The sequence below is a fragment of the Mobula birostris genome, chromosome 7, assembly GCF_030028105.1.
Source record: "Mobula birostris isolate sMobBir1 chromosome 7, sMobBir1.hap1, whole genome shotgun sequence".
Classification (NCBI taxonomy): Eukaryota; Metazoa; Chordata; class Chondrichthyes; order Myliobatiformes; family Myliobatidae; genus Mobula; species Mobula birostris.
The window spans coordinates 79,050,736-79,075,776 of NC_092376.1; the positions used below are offsets into that span (position 1 = coordinate 79,050,736).

Consider the following 25,041-nt stretch of genomic DNA (forward strand, 5'->3'; position numbering starts at 1 on the left):
GAGGGTTTTAGAAAGAAAAAAGGAGTGAGAGAAATAGACAAAGGATATATAAGAATTAAATGTAAAATTTATCTTCTTAACATCTTCATCTTGTAACCTCTATCCTAATGAAAGGAATTTCTCCACCTAGGTGGAAAGGTTCATCAGCTTTCATCAACAGTTGATGTTCCATTAAAATGGTACATATACAGTGCCTATAAGAACTATTCACTGCTCTTGGAAGTTTTCATGTTTTATTATTTTACAACATTGAATCACAGTAGATTTAACTTGGTTTTTTTTTTGGGTCACTGATCAACAGAAAAAGACTCTTGTGTCAAAGTGAAAACAGATCTCTACAAAGCAATCTAAATTAATCACAAATATCAAACACAAAGTAATTGATTGCATAAGTATTCGCCCTCTTCAAGTCGGTATTTAGAAGATACACCTTTGGCAGCAATCTGTGGGGATAGGTCTCCATCAGCTTCGCACATCTGGGCGCTGCAATTTTTCTCCATTCTTCTTTTAAAAAAACTGCTCAAGCTCTGTCAGATTGCATAGGGATCATGAGTGAGCAGCCCTTTTCAATTCCAGCCATAAAGTCCCAATTGGATTGAGCTCTGGACTCTGACTTGGCTACGCCAGGACATTAACTTTATTTTTTTTAAGCCATTCCTGTGTAGCGTTGGCTTTGTGCTTGGGATCATTGTCTTTTTGGAAAACAAATCTTCTCCTAAGCTGCAGTTCTCTCACAGACTGCGTCAGGTTTTCCTCCAGGATTCGGCTGTATTTGGCTGCAGTCATCTTGCCCTCTGCCTTCACAGGCCTTCCAGAGCCCGCTGCAGTGAAATATGATGCAGCCACCACCATGCTTCACAGTGAGGATAGTGTATTTTCGATGATGTGCGCTGTTTGGCTTACGCCAAACATAGTGTTTAGTCTGATGGCCAAAAAGCTCAATTTTGGTTTCATCATTCTATAGAACCTTCTTGCTGAGTTCAGAGTCTCTCACATGGCTTCTGGTAAACTCTAGCCAAGATTTCATGTGAGTTTTTTTCAACAGTGGCTTTCTCTTTTGTCACTCTCCCATCTCAGCCACTGAAGCTTGTAACACCTCCAGAGTTGTCATAAGTCTCTTGGTGGCCTCCCTCACTAGTCCCTTTCTTGCATGATCACTCAGTTTTTGAGGATGGCCTGCTCTAGGCAGATTTACAGCTGTGCCATATTCTTTCCATTTCTTGATGATTGACTTAACTGTACTCCAAGGAATATTCAGTGACTTGGACATTTTCTTGTATCCATCTCCCAACTTGTGCTTCTCAATAACCTTTTTTGTGGAGTTGCTTGGAGTGTTCATTTGTGTTGGTGTAGTTTTTGGCTGGATACTGACTCACCAACAGCTGGACCTTCCAGATACAGGTGTATTTTTATTACAATCAATTGAAACACCTTGACTGCACATGGTGATCTTCATTTAACTAATTATGCGACTTCTAAAACCAATTGGCTGCACCAGTGATGATTTGATGTGTCATGTTAAAGGGGTGAATACCTATGCAGTTATTTGTTTTGTGTTTATATCTGTAATTAATTCAGATCACTTTGTAAAGAACTGTTTTCACTTTTGATACAAAAGAATTTTTCTGTTGATCAGTGTCAAAAAAGGCCAAATTATAAGCACTGTATCACTCTTCATTTTCATTTTTAAATCATTTTTTATTAATTATTATTGAAGATCAACAAAAAATACATTAAAGTAATCAAGTCAACATGTCAATATGTACAATGAGAAATTAAATTATCAAATAACTGATTAACAAAGCTAAACAATATATCAATAATAATAAGAAAAAATAAAATGTTAAAACTATTTTTTTTGGAAAAAAGAAACCCTACTAACTAAAACAAAAAAACCCTACTAACAAACCCCCCCCCCAAAAAAAAACCCATTGGGAGCACAACCCCGGAGCTATACGCCATACAAGCTTCAATAAAAGAAAAACATCAATCTGCCAACTCAAATCCATTTAAACAAGAATCAGAAGGGAACCATCTTAATTAACTCAAATCAAATGATAGTAGCGGGCAAAAGAACCCCACCTTTTCTCAAAGTCAAATCAAGGATCAAAAGTTCGACTTCTGATTTTCTCCAAACTAAGACATAACATCACCTGAGAGAACCATTGTATCAAAGTGGGAGCAGAGGCATCTTTCCATTTCAATAAAATAGCCCTTCTGGCCAATAATGTAACAAATGCAATTACATGTTGGTCTGATATAGAAATACCATGAATATATTGAGGGATTATACCGAACAAAACTGTCAATTTATTAGGTTGTAAATTAATTTTTAAAGCTTTAGAAATTGTAGAGAAAATAGATTTCCAATACTGTTTCAATACAGAACACGACCAAAACATATGTGTCAATGTAGCTGTTTCAGTTTCACATCTATCACACTGACTATCAACATTAGGAAATATTTTAGATAGTCTCTCCTTTGTCAAATAGTAACGATGTACAATTTTCAATGGAATTTAACAGTGACTGGCACAAGTCAAAGAAGAGTCAACCAACTTGAAAATTCGCAACCAATCCTCTGTTATCAAGGTCATGTTAAGCTCTCATTCCCAATCTTGCTTAATCTTAAGTAAAGGATAGTTGTACTGTTGTAATAGTAAATTATAAATTTTCCCAATAAAGCCTTTCACTAAAGGATTCATTTTTAAAATAATGTCTAACAGGTCAGAATCTTGTATATATGGAAAATTACTTGAATATTCTTGTAAGAAATGTCTGACCTGAAGATATTGCAAGACGTGAGTATGAGAGAGAGTATTTAGTTACTAACTTCTCAAAAGTCATCAATCGACCTTCTTGGAACAGATCCATGAAGGAATAGACTCCTTTATTTCTCCAAAGAGAAAAGGTAGGATCTCTTAGTGAAGGTTTAAATAAATAATTTCGATAAATTAAACTAAGAAGGTTAAATTTTTTGAGATTAAAAAAATTACGAAACTGGTACCAAATTCGTAATGACTGCTTTATCATAGGATATAAATTTAGATTAGAAGTTTTGGCTAATTGTACAGGTAAAGAAGCTCCTAATAACGAAGTTAAGTAAAATTGTTTCACAGCTTTCAATTCCAAATCAACCCAAGGTGGTGGTTCATTTTTATCAGTTCAATATAACGAAGAACACACATAATGTATATTAACAGCCCAATAATACATTCTTAAATTAGGCAGAGCAAGACCTCCATCCTTTTTTATTTTTTGTAAATAATATTTTCCAATTCTTGGTCTTTTATTATTCCAAACAAAAGATGAAATAATACAATCAACCTGATCAAAAAACTTCCTAGTTAAAAAAAATAGGAGTATTTTGAAATACATTTAAAAGTTCTGGTAAAATCATCATTTTAACTGCATGAATTTGGCCAGCTAACAAAAGTGTAAGTGGATTCCATCTACAAAATAATTGCTTCATAAAATCCACTAAAGGAACCAAATTAGCTCTATAAAGGTCTCTGTAATTTTTAGTGATAATAATACCTAAATACTTTAAAGAGTCCGTAACTTTAAAAGGAATGTCATCATATATAGAAGCAGAATCATTTAGAGGAAATAATTCACTTTTATAAAGGTTTAGTTTATACCCCGAAAATTTTCCAAATCCATTTAATAATTTCAATAAACTAGGAATGGATTCTTCAGGATTCGAAACTTAAACTAAGAGATCATCAGCATAAAGGGAGATCTTATGAATAGTCCCATTTATGGAAATTCTGTGGATATCTTTAGCTTCACGAAGTGCAATAGCCAAGGGTTCAAACACCAAATTAAATAACAGGGGACTTAACGGACATCCTTGTTTCGTACCCCGCGGAAGTCAAAAAAAAGATCTGCAATTATTAGTAATAACAGTAGCAATAGGGCTTTCATATATCATTCTAATCCACATATTAAAATTAGTACCAAAGTTGAATTTCTCAAAAACGTTAAATAAGTATTTCCATTCAACTCTATCAAATGCCTTTTCAGCATCAAGAGAAACAACACATTGGGGAGTCTTAGAAAGGGATGAGTATATAACATTTAACAGTCTCTGAGTATTAGAGAAGGAATAACGGCCTTTTATAAAACCTGTTTGGTCCTGAAAAATAATTTTGGCTAGAATATTCTCCAGGTGATTAGCCATTATTTTTGAAAGAATTTTAACATCCACATTTAATAATGAAATAGGTCTATATGAAGCGCAGTCAGTAGGGTCTTTATCCTTCTTAGGAATTAAAGAAATAGAAGCTTCATAAAATGTGGGATGTAACTCTCCTAACAAAAAAGAATCTTTAAGTGTTTCCAACATATACGGAGAAAGCAATTTTTCAAATTTTTTATAAAATCCTACAGAAAAACATTCAATCCAGGAGCTTTACCAGATTGCATTGAAAGAATAGCTTTCTGAATTTCTTTTTCAGTAATAGGAATATCAAGAGTTTGTTGATCTTCAACAGATATTCTAGGAAAATCAATCTTTTATAAAAAGGTATGCATTTTAGAAGGATTAGCTGGAAACAGATTTATAAAGTTCACTGTAAAAGTCTTGAAAAATGTTATTAATATCTTCATAATTACAAGCTAAACTACCGTCTCCCTTACGAATTTTTAAAATTTGTCTTTTAGCTCTAGCTGCCTTTAATTGGGATGCTAATAGCTTATTATTTTTATCTCCAAACACATAAAATTGACTTTTCAACTTAAGCAAATTTCTTTCAATAGGATAAGTTAATAGTAAATTATATTGTGATTGAAGTTCAACCCTTTGTTTAAATAAATCAATGTTAGGAGAGACTGCATAAATGTTATCCAAGTCTTTAATTTGTTTTGAAAGCTTATCTAACTCTTTTTGTCTGTTTCTTAAGCTTAGCTAAATAGGAGATTATCTGACCTTGTAAATATGCTTTAAATGTATCCCATATAATCAATTTCGACACATCTCCCGTATTGTTAAAAAGAAAAAATCCTTTAACTGAATCTCAATAAATTTGATGAAGTCCGAACTTTGTAATAAATTTTCTGGAAAACGCAAGTTTGCAGTACTGACATAATTCAATTCAAAAGCTAAGCTTAAAGGCGCATGATCCGAAACAACGATGGCGTCATATTCACATTTCTGGACTTTGGACAAAAATCGGAAATCAGCTATAAAATAATCGATTCTTGAATACTTTTGTGAACATGTGAATAAAAGGAATAATCTGTGTCATTAGGATGTAGATGTCTCCAGGTTTCGATCAAACCATAATCAATTAAAAAAGTTAATAAGCGATGCTGAACAACTCGGAAGCCAATGATTGGTCAAACTCTTGTCAATCAAAGGATTTAAGCAACAGTTAAAATCACCACCCATTAATAACATATATCCATTTAAATCTGGCAATAAGCCAAATACGTTTTTTAAAAAAGAAGGATCATCTACATTAGGTCCATATAGATTAACCAGGACAATTTTTCTATTAGAAATTGTTCCTTTGACAATTAAAAATCTACCATTAGTACAATGACACAATGTCTTCTTGGATAAATAAAATATTAGATTTAATAAAAATACATACTCCCTTTGCTTTATTTTGACAAGTGACATGATATTGAAGGCTCTTCCATGTTTAAAAAAATCTATTTTGATCACCCGTTCTGATATGCATTTCTTGAGCAAAAATTATATCGGGTTGGAATCGATTAATAATTTAAAAGGTCTTCTTTCGCTTAATAGGGTGATTCCAGCCATGTACGTTCCAACTAATAGCGTTTATCTGTTTAACTACCATAAAGTATTTTTTTTAGCACATAAATACACGCATACCAACGTGGGCTAATCAAAAGTGGCGGTGATAAGTATAACCATATAGAAAACATGCATGCTCTGGAACTCCGTAATGGGAAAAAATACAAGAAAAAAAACTGAAAAGTGAAATTAATCCGACAATGAAACCTATAGTTCGAAACTACCCCCAATCCTCCCACTGTCCCAAAAGCTAGAAATCCGGCAAAGAAAAGGAATAGGCCGGAATGCGTCCCCATAGAAAAAGAAAAAAGAAACAGAACTCCGCGAGCTGCTGAATTTAAACAGTGATTTTAATCGTTTTTTAAATCCCGCCCCCCCCCCCATTTACAAAAAAAAACACACGGCCCTAAAATAAGAAAGCCCTGCAGAGGAAAAAAAGAGATGTTTATGCTTAATCATTAAAGATAAACTGGGGAATGCACAAACAATCTCCAAAGACGTCAAAACAATAAAATTAAACCTAAACAAAAAGAAAAATGTCTATGCAATCTCTAACGAAGAAAAATCGGCGCCATTATCCCTTTGACTTACTGCCCAATAAAAAAAATACTGTTTTAGAAGAAAAACTGGGACTAATTATCTATTTACTAAGCACTCCTCGCTATATATAGCTATATATATATGAAAAATCTTTATAAACTATGAAAACTATCACTTAATTAATGAAGAAAAGGAAAAATAAAAACAAATAATCAAACCAGTTAATAACCTGTCCGCTGTGTTAATTCACTCAGTTATACCAAACAGATTTCGGATAAGTCATTCATCAGTCAAATCAAGAAGTTCACATCTTCTTTAAATGGCCCATCGATCAAAGAATATCCTCAACATATCAGAAATCTTCAAAGCTTGTTTTCTTTCAGAAAATTATTCAGCAGACCTAATACCATTCAAACCTCGGCCACCTCCAAAATAGAATTAACATAATCCAATGCCGCTTTGGGATCCAAAAAAAACACGAGTCCAATCTTTAGGAAATAATTTTAATCGGGCTGGATAGCGAAGTGATGGGAATAATCCCTTATCATGGGCTATCTTCATAGCTGGAACGAGTTTGAACTGCTGTTCCATAACTTCCCGTGGATAGTCTTCATAAAAACGAATCTCGGAACCCATGAATTTAAAAACTCTGTGTTTCCTTGCATATTTTATGATTTGGTCTCTAACTTCGAAATGAAGAAAACTGACCAAAACTGACCTTGGTTTATTCGGATCTTGAGATTTCAAAGTGAAAATTCTATGCGCTCTTTCAATATTGGGAGGCTGAGGTAGAATATCCAGAAACAGAGATTGAAACAAATTAGCAAAATAGTCCAATAAATCCCCACTCTCAGATCCTTCCTTCAGTCCAACAATTTGAATGTTATTCCGACGAGATTTTGCTTCCAAATCAATAATCTTACGTTGAGACTGTTCCAAGTGGGCTGAAATATCCGCTATCAGACGGTTCGACTCTAAGCTCAGAATTCAAGGAATAATATTTTCCTCTACGAACTGAAAACTCTGTCGAAACAGCTTCATCTCAGAAGTGTTATTATCTATTTTCTTGCCGAGAGCCATCAACGCATGTTCTAAGCGTTCAGCCCAGACAGGCATATCTTCTGATTTTTCTTTCGAAGTTTTTCCCTTTCCATTGCTGGATTCAGAAAGTTGCTTTCCACTCCTTAAAGATTATGAAATAATGATAACTATTTCCCTGTAAGATCTGACAAATAAAAGTTAAAAATTCAGAGTTTAAACTGGAGAAAAGGAAGAATTGAACGCAGCCACAGACATTGTGTGTTACTCCATTAAGCAGCAGGCGGAAGTCCTGTATCACTCTTCACTGGATTTAACTTTCTACACTGAATTTGGTGCACAGTGTGACATACAGAATCTACACATGGTTAAATATGAGATGGCTTTTTTATGAAGCTGACAGTAGAATAATGTAAATGTTTATCATTGTAGTAATTCATAATTCACATTGTATGAGTTTCTTCTATGTCACTTTCTATTTTTAAAAAGAATTGAGGCAAATTTTCATGATTTTAGTATTTCTAAAGAAAGATCATCTCTACAGTGAGTGCATCTAGAAAATTCTGTTTTATATGTCAGTTTTCCTACATTGCCAGATTATCTTCAGTTTTTAACAATCATCGCAACACACATTATGGCAGGGCTTCCTCAGGATAGCGTCCTCCACCCAACCACCTTTCACTGCTTCATGATGACATTCCTTTCATCACAATGTCAAAAGTGGGGATACCGACTGCTAAGTGCGCAGAGTTCAATTTCATTCCCAGTTCTTCTGTGGGTGAAGCAGCCTGTGCCTGCATGTAACATGAGCTGGACAACATTCAAGTGTAGATTAATAAATGACAAGTAACATTAATGCCACACATGTTTTCCTAAAAGAGAAAATCTATCAATTCCTAACATTCAATGCCATTGTCATTGTTGAGTCTCCCGCCATTATATTGTTAGTCTCGCCATTAAGCAGCTGCATAAAAATTGTGGTGGCAAGAGCTGATCAGAAGCTGGGTATCCTGCAAAGAGTGACTCAGCTGATGATATCTATCTGCTTGGCACAAGTATTGTGATGGAAATGAGACAGATTCTTTGGGTCTCAAAGGCAAGGATTCTGGACACACAGTTTTAACAATAAAGAATTTATTTACAAGGGGAGCAAAGCTTGGGGACAACACAAGCAGCTATAATATTCGCACAAACGCGCTTAGAATAGACGAGCGTGGGAAAAGTCGGGTCAGCAGTACAATACGCAGGAAAATGGTGTGGGGACAGAGTACAGGTACATATACAAGCAAGGGAAAAGTAACTACAATACCTGCCACCCCTTGGCTATGGGCAGGCACGGCTCTCTGCTACAGGAACAACAATAAACGCTCCCAAAACCCTATTCAATGCACAGCTCACCACGTGTCTCCAGCGCTGTTCTGCAGTCTTCAGCCTGGAGTGAAGCAGGGTGGTCCCTCAAGGATGGCAAAAAAGAGAGCGAGACAAGCACATGTAGCACCCTTTGTAGGTCAGGGGCCGGAGGGTCCAGCCCAGGTGATTCACTGGGGGGCAAACGGCTTGGTGCTAGACGGGTTAATCCAATTAAAGTGGCCAATGGTTAAGTGTGCATTGGTTAGTTGGGAGGGATGAAATGTTGACTGCCTTCCAACCAGGTAGAGGGCAGTGCTGAGCCGTGACAGGCACGGCTCTCTGGATACAACAAGTCAAGAATACCATGGAATTATCTCTATCTGCCTGGATGAATACAGCACTAGTAGCTGTGAAGAGATTTGATACTAACCAAGACAAAACAACCTGTTTGACTAGCATCCTAGCGTCAAACCAACATATTCCTTCCTTTTACAATTGTTGCACAGTACCTGCAGTGTATTCAATTCACAGAATGCACCAAAGTTACTCAGTTAGACTGTTAAGACAGCACTTCCCAAGTCTGCAAACTCTGCCATCAAAAAAAGGTCCAGAGCAACAGACGCAAGGGTGCGTTATCACCTGCAGGTTTCCATCCAAGGTGCACGCCATATTAATTGGAAATATGTGGCCCAGCTTTCGTCACTGGACTTTTAATCCTAGTACACCCTCATCAGCAGCTCTTCAAGAACACAAGGACAATTAAAGATGAGCAATAAGGGCTGGCATTGCCAGTAACATCCAAGTCCTGAAAAAATGAATAAACATCACAAATTGCACCACATGTAGTAGGTGAACCATGTACCTTATTTGATAACCTCTCCCCTTCTTGAGCGGTTTGGCACACATTTATCTATAAAGGTACACAATTCCCTTTCTGTCTTCAGCCTCAGGTGCTACTAAAGTTTGAATCTGTTGTGATCATTAGCATCCTGCTGCAACATTCATCTAGTACAGATTGTTCTGGAATTTCTACTTGTAAGAATCTTATATCCCTGATTGACTACATCATGAACTTTTGGGGAACCATTTCTCAAATATGTTTAGTACAAATATGTTTCTTTAAATATATAATCTTAAGATGAACATAGCATACTAAAACGTGCAACATTCTGTTCCCAGAATACAGAGAAAGAATTCCTTACTTTATCGCATGCTAAGCCATCTACTCACAAAAATCACGGTGAATTAAGTGACAATGCCGATATTACAGCCCGTGCTTTTTTTTCCACTAAACAACAATTTTTAAAAACCCAACCAAATAAAGATTAGATTTTATTTGGTATTTTAGTAAGAACTAAAATCTGAATTTACTGATCATCCATCCAATTATATGTCTCACAGCATTCCACATGGTCTTGTCTGTTGCAAATGATAGTTGCTTAGAAAATCTGATTTTAAAAACGTTGTGTTTTTCCAACATTACATGATGGGAAACACTTTGATTGATGAGTGTCTCATATGCAGCTTATATTGTACCACTCCAAAATGTTAACCAGCTGCTTTAAATTGCAGTGCACACATTGCCAGGTTCAGACCATTGCACAATTATCATGTCACTTTACTTGTGTCTATAGTTCTCTCATTTCCAACATAACCTGAACTATCGACCTGCAAGTAATAACTGTTGTTTGGCAGTCAACAGAGAACAAGTATGTTTCCATAATATTGCATGTTCTATTGAAACACCATTTGAAAGGCTACTCCTACTGAAATGGGAAACCTCACACACTACCGCAGGGCTTCCTCGAGGCTGCTTACGCATGCTGAAAAATATTTGTTATCACCACATGATCTAAATTGGACACCTGCAAACTATTTGCAAGAGGTATCTCAGTGATAATCATGCTGGCAGTACGTTTCAGGGGGAGCTTCAGGCCGGATCTTGCAGGTGCACGACATGAGATTCCATGGAAAAAGGAAAGGAAAATACAGGCATGCAAAGACCTCGCCCCACAGTCTACATGTGCACATAGTCCTGCCTCAGTCTTTAACAAGCAATGTCTCTGAAGGCTTGGGCACACTAAGGCAGTCAAATGACTCAACTGTTCATGCCTTGAAAGAGCACAGTTCTTTAGTGATACAACCGTGTTCTTTCAAGGCATGATGTTATTGATTAGTAGAAAGTTCAGAGTTTTTGGTTAGATTTGGTAATAAGGATTATTTTGTTGTGATTAATCTTTACCTCAGTGCATAAAATAAATTGGAATAGCTTATTAATGGAAGCAAGAGGAGAGAAAATGTCTTGTTTTTCCAATGATCCTTTTAATATCCTTTTGAAAAGAAACGATCTATCAGTTTAATATTTCATCTGAAAGAGGTGGAATATGTTACAGTGGAAAATTATTTATCTTGTAGTCTATCTGCCAATCTACAATTCAATCTCTGTGGACATATTTTATTTCAGTAGCATGGGAAGATTTTCCTGTTTCTTCCTTGGGCTGTGCTGGCACAGCAGGGTACTTTGAATATAGCATCATAAAGCAGGTTGAGCATATGCTTGTAAATTAAGTTATTCATTTGACTCATCTGAATCTATAAATTGGATAGACTTTCTCACATAATTCACTCTGAGCTGTCCACGTACCTAGAGATCAAGTGTGTCCATGCAGAAGTTCAGGAGAATTCCACTATGACATCAATATCCCACAGTCACAACCTTAAGGGGCTCTTTGAATAATTTAGTACCTTTTTAATTATATTTTTAGCACTGAACATAATAAGCGTCAAGGGGATGATCTGATAGAGTTCTTAAAAGTGATGAAATGTTATGATCAACACACAGAAAGTGCTAGAGGAACTCAGCAGGCCAGGCAGCATCTATGGAAAAGAGTATAGTCGACATTTTGGGCCAAGAGTCAACATTGAAGGCTAAGACTCTTCATCAGGACTGGAGAAAACAAGATGAGGAGTCAGAGTTAGAATGTGGAGGAAGGGGAGCAATATAAGATGTATTGGAGGAGCAACACCCTGCATTCCGCCTGAGTAGCCTCGAGCCTGATGGCGTGCACATTTCAATAATGCCCCCCCCACCTCTCCTTCACCATTCCCTATTCTCATTTCCCTCTTTCACCTTATCTTCTTATCTGCCTATCACCTCCCTCTGGTGCTCCTTCCCTTTTTCTTTCTTCCATGGCCTTCTCTCTTCTCCTATCAGATTCCCCCTTCTCTAGCCCTATATCTCTTTTACCAATCCAATTCCCAGCTCTTTACTTCTCCCCCCACATTTCACCTGTTGCTTTGTGTTTCTCTCTCCCTCCCCTCTCCCACCACCTAACTCTGACTCCCCATCTTTTTTTATCCAGTCCTGATGAAGGGTCTCAGCCCAAAATGTCAGCTGTTTATTCCTCTCAAAGATGCTGCCTGGCTTGCTGAGTTTCTCCAGAATTTTGTGTGTGTGGCTTGGATTTCCAGCATCTGAGATCTTCTCTTGTTTGTGAAGTGTGATGATCAGGTAACTAGAGAATGATTTGCTTCTACCGGTCTACACGCGTTTGAGCACATGGAATAATCAGTCTGAGGGAAAGAAGATCTTTAAGTGGAAGGTGGTTAAATCTTGCAAAGCACTGGCTACTGATGCTGAATCAAGTCAATAAACTACAATGAGTTACTTAAGATGAAAGGATTTGTGAAGTAAACAGGACAAAGGACTTAGAGTAGAAAGTCATGAAGAAAAGCTGCAGTGCATTTTTCAGGGACCATAAGGTCAGTTTCTATTTGATTTTAAGATGGGAAGCCACAGAGGATTTGAGACTGCATCCCAGAAATCAAGAGTTCCTAATTCACAGCTGATCTGTGTCTCTTAGGCATTTAATCACTGTTAAGATCCAACTTTACAGTCAAAAGATGCAAAACAGATGAATTCCTCTGTCGATAAGTATTAGGACCTAATACACAGTTTTATATTACTGCAGTAGTATTGGTAATGTTCTAATTTGTTCTGTATTTCATTTAAATATAGTACATAATTTGTTAATCAGTCCTGATGAAGGGTCTCGGCCTGAAACGTCGACTAAAACTCTTCCAATAGATGCTGCCTGGCCTGCTGCGTTTACCAGCAACTTTGATGTGTGTTGCTTGAATTTCCAGCATCTGCAGAATTCCTGTTGTTATGTTAATCAGTTTGTTGTTTTTATCCCTTTTTAACTATTTCTATAAAACTTTGGCTCATTGGGGCAGACACTTACTTGGACTAAAATGTATTGGACTTGATGTGTCCTAATTAACTGGAATCCACTGTGTAGCAACAATTGAATTTGTTAAATAGAGAACTAAGAAAGAATGCAGATGCTGGAAATCTGGAGCACACACAAAATGCCGGAGGAACTCAGCAGGTCAGGCAGCATCTAATCCATACATTGACTGTCCATTTCCTTCCATAGAAATCTAGGATTTTGTGTGTTATATGAGTTAAATAATAGTTATTATATAAATTTATACTATCGAAACAACAAAAAACGTGTTCAACATTATTTTTCATTCTAATAATTGCTAAGTCAATAAAGCTGGAAATATACAGCAATGATTCTGATCTTAAAAAAATCTCACCCTCATAGGAAGAGCTATGGAGGTGAAAATTTAAACTACACCTTGCAAATTAATGCAAAATTTTGTATCAGAGCTTATCTTCCTTTTTCAAATGCAGTTGGGGTCTGTAAGCATAAAAACGCTAGTGCATTGAAAATGATTTATTACAATAAAATACCACATGATGGAAGTATTCTTAAATCAAAAAATACTTTGCTTTTTATGATTTTCAGCTGAATGATACCAAATCAACAGACCAGAAAATCACATTTCTGCATTTCCTAGCACAAGTTTGTGAGGAGAAGTATCCAGATGTTTTGAAGTTTACAGATGATCTGCAAAATGTGGACAAGGCTGCAAAAGGTACATATTTATATTTGACATTCTAATGCTACAAAGAACATTATCAACTAAAGATGGAGCATGCATTTCAAATGTTATGTTTTAAATAATCAAAGTAGTGGATGGTTGTTAAATATTTATAATTATGTACAGGTTTGTTTGAAGAATGAGATTATATTGATTTATGTAGACTGGCATTGCTAAATAGTGAGCTGGGTGCAGTGAAATTGAAAAATGCTAAGTACTTTGGTGGTTGTAATGCTTATTCCCCATTACAAGTCATTCAGGTGTATCAATAATAATAGTTATATAAATTTATACTGTTGAAACAACACAAAACAAAGTGCTTAATGTTATTTCTCATTTTAATAATTGCTAATATGAACAAATAATTAGCCAGTCTGAAAGAAATAATTAATGAAAACAAGGGAGAGAACCAAGCAGGAAAGTATCCTCAAATGTTTCGAATTATAAAATCACTTTCTGTTTATCATGACGTCAAATTCAGGTTATGAGACAATTGCACATCCACTTTCAACAACTACATTACAAAATGTCAGTTTTTATGATTTTAACAAAAAAATTGTGCACAGATCTCTTAATTTTCATCTGGTTCCATTCAAGTCCAATGACTTCATTTGAATCTCATGGCATCTTACAATACAGAGGGATCTTGCTTTGTAAAAGAGCTCTTCTTCCTGTCCTCCATAGGTAGAAGGAATGATACCCCAGAGCCTGGACAATTTTCATTTCCCAAAGGGTACTGCCTTTAAGTACAAATTTACCTCTACTCTTTAATTTATTTTATATGTCACGAGTAGAATACAATCTTGGTGGTATGAGGTTCTCACAAATTAGCAGGATGTATAGATCACAGGGTTTCCAATTTATACCTGGAGTTTAATAAGATTTCCTACCCAGTATTTCACATTTGTTCTGTTGAAACTGCAAAAAGATGTTTTAACACTAGTTTACAAGCACATTAACTTAGTAGAAGGAAGGTCATCTAATAATAGGTCATATGATAATCCACTTACAGCAGCTCTAAGAGACACAATGCTGTGCTGTGAGTAGATTATCATGCCACCCATTGTTAAGTGACTTTCCCACTACTGAGCCAAGTACCGTTCTCCATTCTTACATAAGGTATTTAGAATTGCCAAAGAAATTTAAGCATATTGGTAAGGATATCTGTATTGAACAAAAACCACCTCTGTTAACTTAGTGCCTTCAGCATATCAAAAAAGTGCCATAGGAAGGTTCTCAAAAAATGTTTAACTCCTTATAATGGGAAACAGTTAGGACACCAGAAGAAAGGTTTGCCCAAAAAGTTAGATTTTAAGGTCCACTCATGGTCTACTCTTCCATCAGACACCTTTTTCAGTCTTTTATGTCTTCCACTTATCACCTCCATGCTTCTCCCTTCATCACCTCTCCCCCCTCCCCCACCCATCTTCCCCCTCATCTGGTTTCACCTATCAACTGACAGCTTGTACTCCATCCCATCTCCCCTTCTCCTCGTTCTGGCTTCTTCCCTCTTCCTTTCCAGTCCTGATGAAGAGTCTTGGCCCGAAATGTCAACTATGTATTCCTCTCCATCAATACTGCCTGACCTGCTGACTTCCTTCAGTATTTTGTGTGTATTGCTTTGGATTTCCAGTATCTGCAGATTTCTTTGTGTTTAGATTTTAAGGAGTGTTTTAAAGGAGGAAAGGGATTTGGGGAAATATGGGAGAGAATTCCAGAGGTTAGGGTGTTGTCTCTGGACAGATTATTATAAATAATGTTGTTTACTTGGATTTTCAGAAGGCTTTTGACAAAATACCACACATGAGGCTACTAATCAAGGTAAGAGCCCATGGTATTACAGGGAAGGATACTAGCATTGATAGAAGTTTTGATGACTGGCAGGAGAATGGGAATAAAATAGGCCTTTTCTGATTGGCTGCCAGTGACTAATGGTGTTCTGCAGGAGCAGTGTTGGGATAGCTTCTTTTCACATAATGATTTGGCTGACAGAATTGATGGTTTTGTGCCCAAGTTTGCAGATTTACGAAAATCAGTGGAGGAGCAGGTAGTGATAAGGAAGCAGGGAGTTTGCAGAAAGACTTAGATTAGGAGAATGGGCAAAGAAGTAGCAGATGGAATAGAGTGTAGAGAAGTATATATGCATTTTGGTAGAAGGAATAAAAGTTTTCTAAATGGGAAGAAAATTTAGAAATCAGAGTTGCAGAGCGATTTGGGAGTCCTCGTGCAAGATTCCCTAAACGTTAACTTGCAGGTTGAATTGGTGGTAAGGAAAGCAAATATAATGTTCGTATTCATTTTGCGAGAACTAGAATATAAAAGCAAGGATGTAATGCTGAGGCTTTATAAGGCATTGCTCAGAATGGATTTGGAGTATTGTGAGCGGTTTTGGGCCCCTAATCTAAGAAAAGATGTGCTGGCATTGGAGAGAGTCCAAAGGAGATTCACAAGAATGATTTCGGGAATTAAAAGGTTAACATATAACACTTTTGATGGCTCTGGGACTGTACTTACTGGAGTTAGAAGAAGGGGGTGGGGGGTATCTCAATGAAACCTATTGAATATTGAATGGCATTGGATGTGGAAAGGATGTTTTCTATAGTGGTGGAGTTGAGGATCAGAAAGCACAGACTCAGACTAGAGGGATGTCTTTGCTACATATGGGTGTGGAGGCCATGTCACTGGGTATATTTAAAGCAGAGGTTGGTAGGTTCTTGATTAGAAAGTGCAACAAAGATTGTGAGGTGGAGGCAGGAGAATGGGGTGGAAAGAGATAATAAATCAGCCATGATGGAATGGCAGAGCAGACTGAATGGGCCAAATGACCTAAATCTGTTCCTATGTCTTGTAGTCTTACAGTATAATTAAATTCAGAGATAGTGAGCCCCAGAATTGGGGGCTATAGAAAGGTAAACGGCTGAGAGCTATTATAGTAATAGGGAAAACCAGAACTAAAAGTTAACTGAGGGCCAGCAAAAGTCAGCAAGCGCAGGTGGTGAGTGAACAAATAGTGTGTTAGGATGCAGTGCCACAGTCAGTTAGATATGTAGGCAACCAAGTTAGTGTAGTCCTATCATGCAGGTTTATGGTGGAGCAGGAACGTGTGGAGAACCCTGCCAAAGGTTGAGATCTTCATCACAATATGGGCAAACTCAATTAACCTAACGGTACTGGTAAAGAACTTTTTACAATTTTACTGGATGTGAAAGTGAATGAGACAGGAAAGAGCAGGTAGTTTGTGGTAGAGAAACAAAACTGGGGTCATTACAGGCATTTTCTTGAGTTTGTCACCTCCTTGTTTTAGTAGAATATCACAATTCTATGATTGAGGTTCCACTGGCAGCTACTCCTGTAGCTCAATGCTTATTTCAAAAGTCATCTTCCCTACCTTCACTCCTGCTTCCTCTCCTCTACCCCACCTTCTTTCCTCCTCCTGACCTTTTCTCCCAGCTTTCTCTTTTCCTTTCCTGTACTCAGTCTTTTTTTCTTTTTTATTCCCTCATCATCCATTTAATCAGTGGGTCACATCTCTCAGCATTCACTGACTTGCCCTTGCAACCTCTTTCCCAGAACCATAACTTCTTGGCCCTCTCCCCTGAGTACATTTTCCTTCACCTCATTCCTCCTTTGCCTTCTGTTGCTGATTTCCACTTTACAACTTTGCCTTCCCCTTTTTCTCTTTGCTATTCTTTATCTCTTTCCTCTAGACCTTTAGTCCTTTTTGTCCTCTTTCTCTATTCTTTCTTCCTCTCTAATTTCTCCCCTTTTTTTTGCTTGTCATCTTTCCGTTTTCCCCCTCCCATTCTCCACCTCACTACTACTCCTGCCCTCCTCTTCTTTCCTCCACACTGGTCTCTTACTCTTTTGTCTTTTCTTTTCCTATTTTTCCCACTTTCCTCCTATCCACTGCCTTCCTCATCCATCTCTTGTACCCTTCCACCCCTTTGAAGTCATCAGAACATTCCCTTCCTTCCATTTGTGAAGCATCTTGATCATTGATACTCCCTGCTTCTATGCTTCAGTTTTACTCCAGTTTTGTTTTTTTTTGCATTTTCTCTGCCTCATAAGTGCCCCTTTGTTTTCTGTTTTATTCTGGAACATTAACTTTACATTCTTTGAAGCTTCATTCAATTTTTCCATCTTCTATTCTTCCTTGTGCCATCCAAACGGCATAGCATGTGAAATCACCTTTATCTTTTCTGCCAATGTAAGTATTAGAGTCATATGTATCTTACATCTGTGACCAGCATGGTCTTTATGTGCATTCTCCCAGTTCTGATGAATAAATAATGTGAAATCACCTTTTACCTTCTCTGCCAATGTAAGTATAAGAGTCATATGTATCTTGCGTCTGTGACCAAAATCAAGCAAAAATATTGCAGTTAAGACATGTTCAGTTCCAATAAAAGCCTGATTAATTTAAACTGGCTGACTGGAGAATATGTGCTTTATGGCTTTTCAGTAATATCCTTTTGCTGCAGACAGCACCCCAGGCAAATTCACAATTGAATAAAATTCTACCATAACCAAATACAGTACTTGTAAAAGTTTAGAAAATGCTATATTGCAAGGATTACATTCTCTTTCTAAGAGGAAGCATAAGTAGACCACAATATTTTGGCTCCTGTATTTTATAGGACACAACTGCTTTCATTCAGCTATCACCTTTTATGCTGTTATTTAATGAATTATATTGCTAGGTCATTCAATATTCTGCTTTACTGAAGGAAAATGCATTTCTTCCTCTGCACATAATCACACAGAGTCTGGGCTACAATGTTCAAATATGCACAGTCATTTTTTTTCCTGTCTCATTTCCTGCTCAATTTGCATGTAACTTTGTTATTCAACTTAAAATTGATCAGAATTGCAATAAAATGTCTTGTATTTTATTGACCAAACTGCTATTTGCAGTGTTTTGCTTCATCACTGTGTGATCAGTGACACAAGACATCAGGATCCTAGTGAAGTCAATGCTACAAATGTAAGCAAAGGCCCAGACATATGACTGGAGGCAAATTTCCCAGCTCAGAAATATAGTTTCAAGTGGTTAATTGATTGTTAATTTTATTTTAACACATTATGCATGAAATAATTATTGAAGTTGATAAACTTCATATATGAGAAAGGAGAAAGGTTCTGAGAAAGAACTCCTAACACAACATGTGGGATGTATTTTTCCCCCTGAGATGCTGCCTGACTGGATGAGCTCTTCTACTTTTTTTTGCTACACTTATGACAAGTGTTCTTGTGGCTAACCCTGTTAAGTACTAATAACATTATTAGAAGAGGACTATCTACATTTTCCATAAGGAATACCATCCCTGTGTTAACCTCTATGCTTAAGCAATCAACTTCCTTTTTGTTAGATTAGAATCTCCCTTCAAATTTTGTACTCAGTATGTATTGAATCCTAGGGGGACCAATTTCCTGGCAGGGAGATTAGCGAGGGCTACTGAGGTGACTTTAAACTAGAATGGTTGGGGGGTGGGAATCAAATTAAAGAGGCTAGGCGAGAGGAGGTTAGTTCACAACAGGGGGATGGGAGCCAGTGCAGAGAGACAGAGGGGTGTAAAATGAGGGTAGAAGCAAAAAGTAGTAAGGTGAAAAGTAAAAGTGGCAGGCCGACAGATCCAGGGCAAGCATCAAAAAGGACCACTTTTCAACATAATTGTATAAGGGCTAAGAAAGTTGTAAAAGCGCGCCTGAAGGCTTTGTGTGTCAATGCAAGGAGCATTCGTAACAAGATGGATGAATTAAAAGTGCAGATTGTTATTAATGAATATGATATAGTTGGGATCACAGAGACATGGCTCCAGGGTGAGCAAGGATGAGAGCTCAACATTCAGGGATATTCAATATTCAGGAGGGATAGACATGAAAGAAAAGGAGGTGGGGTGGCATTGCTGGTTAGAGAGGAGATTAACGCAATAGAAAGGAAGGATATAAGCCGGGAGGATGTGGAATTGATATGGATAGAGCTGCATGACATAAGGGGCAGAAAACGCTGGTGGGAGTTGTGTACAGGCCACCTAACAGTGGTAGTGAGGTTGGGGATGGTATTAAACAGGAAATTAGAAATGTGTGCAATAAAGGAACAGCAGTTATAATGAGTGACTTCAATCTACATGTAGATTGGGTGAACCAAATTGGTAAGGGTGCTGAGGAAGAGGATTTCTTGGAATGTATGCGGGATGGTTTTTTGAACCAACATGTCGAGGAACCAACTAGAGAGCAGGCTATTCTAGACTGGGTATTGAGCAATGAGGAAGGGTTAATTAGCAATCTTGTCGTGAGAGGCCCCTTGGGTAAGAGTGACCATAATATGGTGGAATTCTTCATTAAGATGGAGAGTGACATAGTTAATTCAGAAACAAAGGTTCTGAACTTAAAGAGGGGTAACTTTGAAGCTATGAGACATGAATTAGCTAAGATAGACTGGCAAATGACACTTAAAGGGTTGACGGTGGATATGCAATGGCAAGCATTTAAAGATCGCATGGATGAACTACAACAATTGTTCATCCCAGTTTGGCAAAAGAATAAATCAAGGAAGGTAGTGCACCCGTGGCTGACAAGTGAAATTAGGGATAGTATCAATTCCAAAGAAGAAGCATACAAATTAGCCAGAAAAAGTGGCTCACCTGAGGACTGGGAGAAATTCAGAGTTCAGCAGAGGAGGACAAAGGGCTTAATTAGGAAGGGGAAAAAAGATTATGAGAGAAAACTGGCAGGGAACATAAAAATGGACTGTAAAAGCTTTTATAGATATGTGAAAAGAAAAAGATTGCTTAAGACAAATGTAGGTCCCCTACAGACAGAAACATGTGAATTGATTTATGGGGAGCAAGGAAATGGCAGACCAATTGAATAATTACTTTGGTTCTGTCTTCACTAAGGAGGACATAAATAATCTTCCAGAAATAGTAGGGGACAGAGGGTCCAGTGCGATGGAGGAACTGAGGGAAATACATGTTAGTAGGGAAGTGGTGTTAGGTAAATTGAAGGGATTAAAGGCAGATAAATCCCCAGGGCCAGATGGTCTGCATCCCAGAGTGCTTAAGGAAGTAGCCCAAGAAATAGTGGATGCATTAGTGATAATTTTTCAAAACTCTTTAGATTCTGGACTAGTTCCTGAGGATTGGAGGGTGGCTAATGTAACCCCACTTTTCAAAAAAGGAGGGAGAGAGAAACCAGGGAATTATAGACCGGTTAGCCTAACATAGGTGGTGGGGAAACTGCTAGAGTCAGTTATCAAAGATGTGATAACAGCACACTTGGAAACCGGTGAAATCATCAGACAAAGTCAGCATGGATTTGTGAAAGGAAAATCATGTCTGACGAATCTCATACAATTTTTTGAGGATGTAACTAGTAGAGTGGATAGGGGAGAACCAGTGGATGTGGTATATTTGGATTTTCAAAAGGCTTTTGACAGGTCCCACACAGGAGATTAGTGTGCAAACTTAAAGCACATGGTATTGGGGGTAAGGTATTGATGTGGATAGAGAATTGGTTGGCAGACAGGAAGCAAAGAGTGGGAATAAACGGGACCTTTTCAGAATGGTAGGCAGTGACTAGTGGGGTACCACAAGGCTCAGTGCTGGGACCCCTGTTGTTTACAATATATATTAATGACTTGGATGAGGGAATTAAATGCAGCATCTCCAAGTTTGCGGATGACACGAAGCTGGGCGGCAGTGTTAGCTGTGAGGAGGATGCTAAGGGGATGCAGGGTGACTTGAATAGGTTAGGTGAGTGGGCAAATTCATGGCAGATGCAATTTACTGTGGATAAATGTAAGTTATCCACTTTGGTGGCAAAAACAAGAAAACAGATTATTATCTGAATGGTGGCCGATTAAGAAAAGGGGAGGTGAAACGAGACCTGGGTGTCATTATACACCAGTCATTGAAAGTGGGCATGCAGGTACAGCAGGCGGTGAAAAAGGCGAATGGTATGCTGGCATTTATAGCAAGAGGATTCGAGTACAGGAGCAGGGAGGTACTACTGCAGTTGTACAAGGCCTTGGTGAGACCACACCTGGAGTATTGTGTGCAGTTTTTGTCCCTAATCTGAGGAAAGACATCTTTGCCATAGAGGGAATACAAAGAAGGTTCACCAGATTGATTCCTGGGATGGCAGGACTTTCATATGATGAAAGACTGGATGAACTAGGCTTATACTCATTGGAATTTAGAAGATTGAGGGGGGATCTGATTGAAACGTATAAAATCCTAAAGGGATCGGACAGGCTAGATGCAGGAAGATTGTTCCCGATGTTGGGGAAGTCCAGAACGAGGGGTCACAGTTTGAGGATAAAGGGGAAGCCTTTTAGGACTGAGATTAGGAAATACTTCTTCACTCAGAGAGTGGTGAATCTGTGGAATTCTCTGCCACAGGAAACAGTTGAGGCCAGTTCATTGGCTATATTTAAGAGGGAGTTAGATATGGCCCTTGTGGCTAAAGGGATCAGGGGGTATGGAGGGAAGGCTGGTACAGGGTTCTGAGTTGGATGATCAGCCATGATCATACTGAATGGCGGTGCAGGCTCGAAGGGCCGAATGGCCTACTCCTGCACCTATTTTCTATGTTTCTATGTTTCTATTTGACTGTGTCCAATTGGCTACATATTTATTGTTAGGCCTCAAATTAGACTCTCACATGAACTGGTATAAATTCACATTGTTCAATTATTTTTCATTCCTAATTAATTTTAATATGAACCAAAACTATTACTAATCATAGCAAAATATGTTATTTGATCTGTGATCTGAGTTGTGCTTCTTCCATAGTGATTGTTGATTTAATACACATTTAAACTGCTTGAGCTTCTGCATGACAGCCAGTGTTAATATGTTTATTTAGTCTACACTGCCAATGTTCCAGTCAGATGTCTTGTTGCCTATATTATCAAACAAGTCAGTCAAACTGAAGCAACAGAAGTGATTAATCTCACAATTACTGTTCTCTTCATGGTGCTGACATGATGGCAGATGTTCAGGGAAACTGCAGTGGGGAATGGGGCAGGCAAAGGCCAACAGTCATATTGTAAAATGTAAACATTCTATGAACCATTGCAAGGTTCAGATTTTTTTTTTTACTGCCATTAAATCAATTCCTGGCATTTGAACTAGTCCACCTAATAGATCTGCCAGTCATGAAAAGAATACAAATGTTTTTGCTGTCAGCGAGAACGCTTTGGAGACGATGGCAAAAAGTTATTAGGCTGTATTTTGCCAGATACATAGGTATTTCTGTGAATTATCTAAATCATTCAGAACCACCCATTTGAACAAAATATTTTCAGCCTTGGCAACAATTTTAATAAAACTTGTTCCAACAAGTTTTGTACAATTTTGTAAATTGCACTAATCCACACGTATCAACAGGGGGAACTGTGCACTGCAATGTAAACTGTATATCCAGTAATGCTGTACTTGTCTCATGGGGTAAGAATCAATTATCAATAAAATCTAGAAGTGGAAAGACAGTTGCTCTTTCAACGTGATTTGGTTCTTGGTACTGATTTTTTTTTGTGCTGGCACATGCTATGCAAAGTGTTTTAAGTAAAATTGGATAGAGGTTAGGAATTTTAGTAAACTGTACACAACAAAGATGAACAAGCCATCAATGTCCAAAATAGAACAAATTGTGCAAATACAAAAAAAGAGAAAAAAAACTAATAAATTGATAAGTAATAAATATCGAGAACATGAGCTGTAGAGTTCTTAGAAGTGAGTCCATAGCTTGTGAAACCAGTTCAGTGTTGAGATGAGTGAAGTTATCCTTTCTGGTTCAAATACCTGATGGTTGAGGGGTAATAACTATTCCTGAACCTGGTGGTATGGGATTTGAGGCTCTTGTACCACCTTCCCGATGGCAACAATGAGAAGAGAACATGGCCTGGATGGTGGGTGTCCTTGATGATGGATGTTGCTTTCCTTGTACATGTGCTCAATGGTGGTGGGGGGGGGGGGGGGGGCGGGGTTACTCATGATGGATTGGGCTGTATCCACACTACTTTTTGTAGGCTTTTCCATTCAAGGGCATTGGTGTTTCCATACCAGGCTGTGATGCAACCAGTACGTATACCCTCCACCGTGCATCTATAGAAGTTTGTCATTTTTAGATAACATGCTGAATCTTTGCAAACTTCTGAGAAAGTAGAGGTGCTGCCGTGCCTTCTTTGTAACAGCTCCTATACATGGGACCCAGGACAGATTGACTGAAATGATAATGATGAGGAATTTGACCCTGTCTACCTCTGACGAGAATTGGATCATGGGCCTCTGGTCTCTTCCTACTGTCGTCAGTAATGAGCGCTTTGGTTTTGCTGATATTGAGTGAGAGGTTGTTGTGGTGCCATTCAGCCAGATTTTTAATCTCCCTCCTATATGCTGATTTGTCACCACTTTTGACGCAACAAACAGTGGTCTTGTTGGCAAAATTAAATATGGCAGTGGATCCATGCTCAGCTTCACAGTGATAAGTATAAAGTGATTAGGGAAGTGGGCTAAGCACACACCATTGTGGTGCACTTGTGCTGATGGTGATTGTTAATTGTTTATTGACATACGTAAGTCCTTCTAGCCCTTCAAGCCATGCCACCCAGCAGTCCCCCGATTTTAATTTACCATGACCAATTAACCTACCAACTGGTACGTCTTTGGACTGTAGGAGGAGACCAGATGCCCAGAGGAAACCCAATGGTCACGGGGAGAACATATAAACTCCTTACGGGCAGCGGCGGAAGAAATGCTATTGCCATCTGAACTGACTGCGTTAGACATCTTTGTTGGAGATGGCTATTGCCTGGCACTTATGTAACTTAAATATTTCTTGTCATTTATAAACCCAAGTCTTGTTGCACATAGAGCAGAATTGTTTCATTGCTTCAGAGTTGGCTGCAGAGTTATACACAGTGTAATCATTAGCAAGGATCCTTATTGCTGACACAATTCAAAGGAAGGGCATTGTTGAAGATAATTAGACTAAGTACCCTGCCTTGAAAAACTGGGCAGTGTTTGAGAGCTGAAACTTTTGCCTTCCAGCTGTTTTTACACTTGACTTTCACTCAGTGGTAGTATTTTTGCTTTAAAAGTGACTTCTCGATATTTTTGTTTATGCCCAACTCGGTCGCTATCTTGTTACTGGAGCAGCTACAGCATTTTGCCTTTGTAATTGAGTTAGTTCATCCATGTTTGAACTGTGCTGAAGTGAGGTTAGAATCAAGTGATATACTGGAACTAACCCAAGCATTAATGAACTTGTTGCCAATGAGTAGGCATCCCTTGATAGTATTATTATTATCAACAACTTCCAGAACCAGAAGCCCTGGATGAATCATGAGATCCACAATCTGATGAAGGTCAGATTAGTGACATTCAGGT

At 37.9% G+C, this 25,041-nt stretch overlaps 1 protein-coding gene across 1 annotated transcript in view; it reads left to right on the plus strand.

Annotated features, from left to right (window-relative positions):
• Positions 1–25,041, plus strand: part of LOC140200768 (protein diaphanous homolog 3-like) — a 560,350-nt gene that overhangs the window by 310,721 nt on the left and 224,588 nt on the right. The window contains exon 22 of the mRNA XM_072264370.1: positions 13,513–13,642. Within this exon, the coding sequence (XP_072120471.1) occupies positions 13,513–13,642 (130 nt within the window). The remainder of the gene's footprint in view (positions 1–13,512; positions 13,643–25,041) is intronic.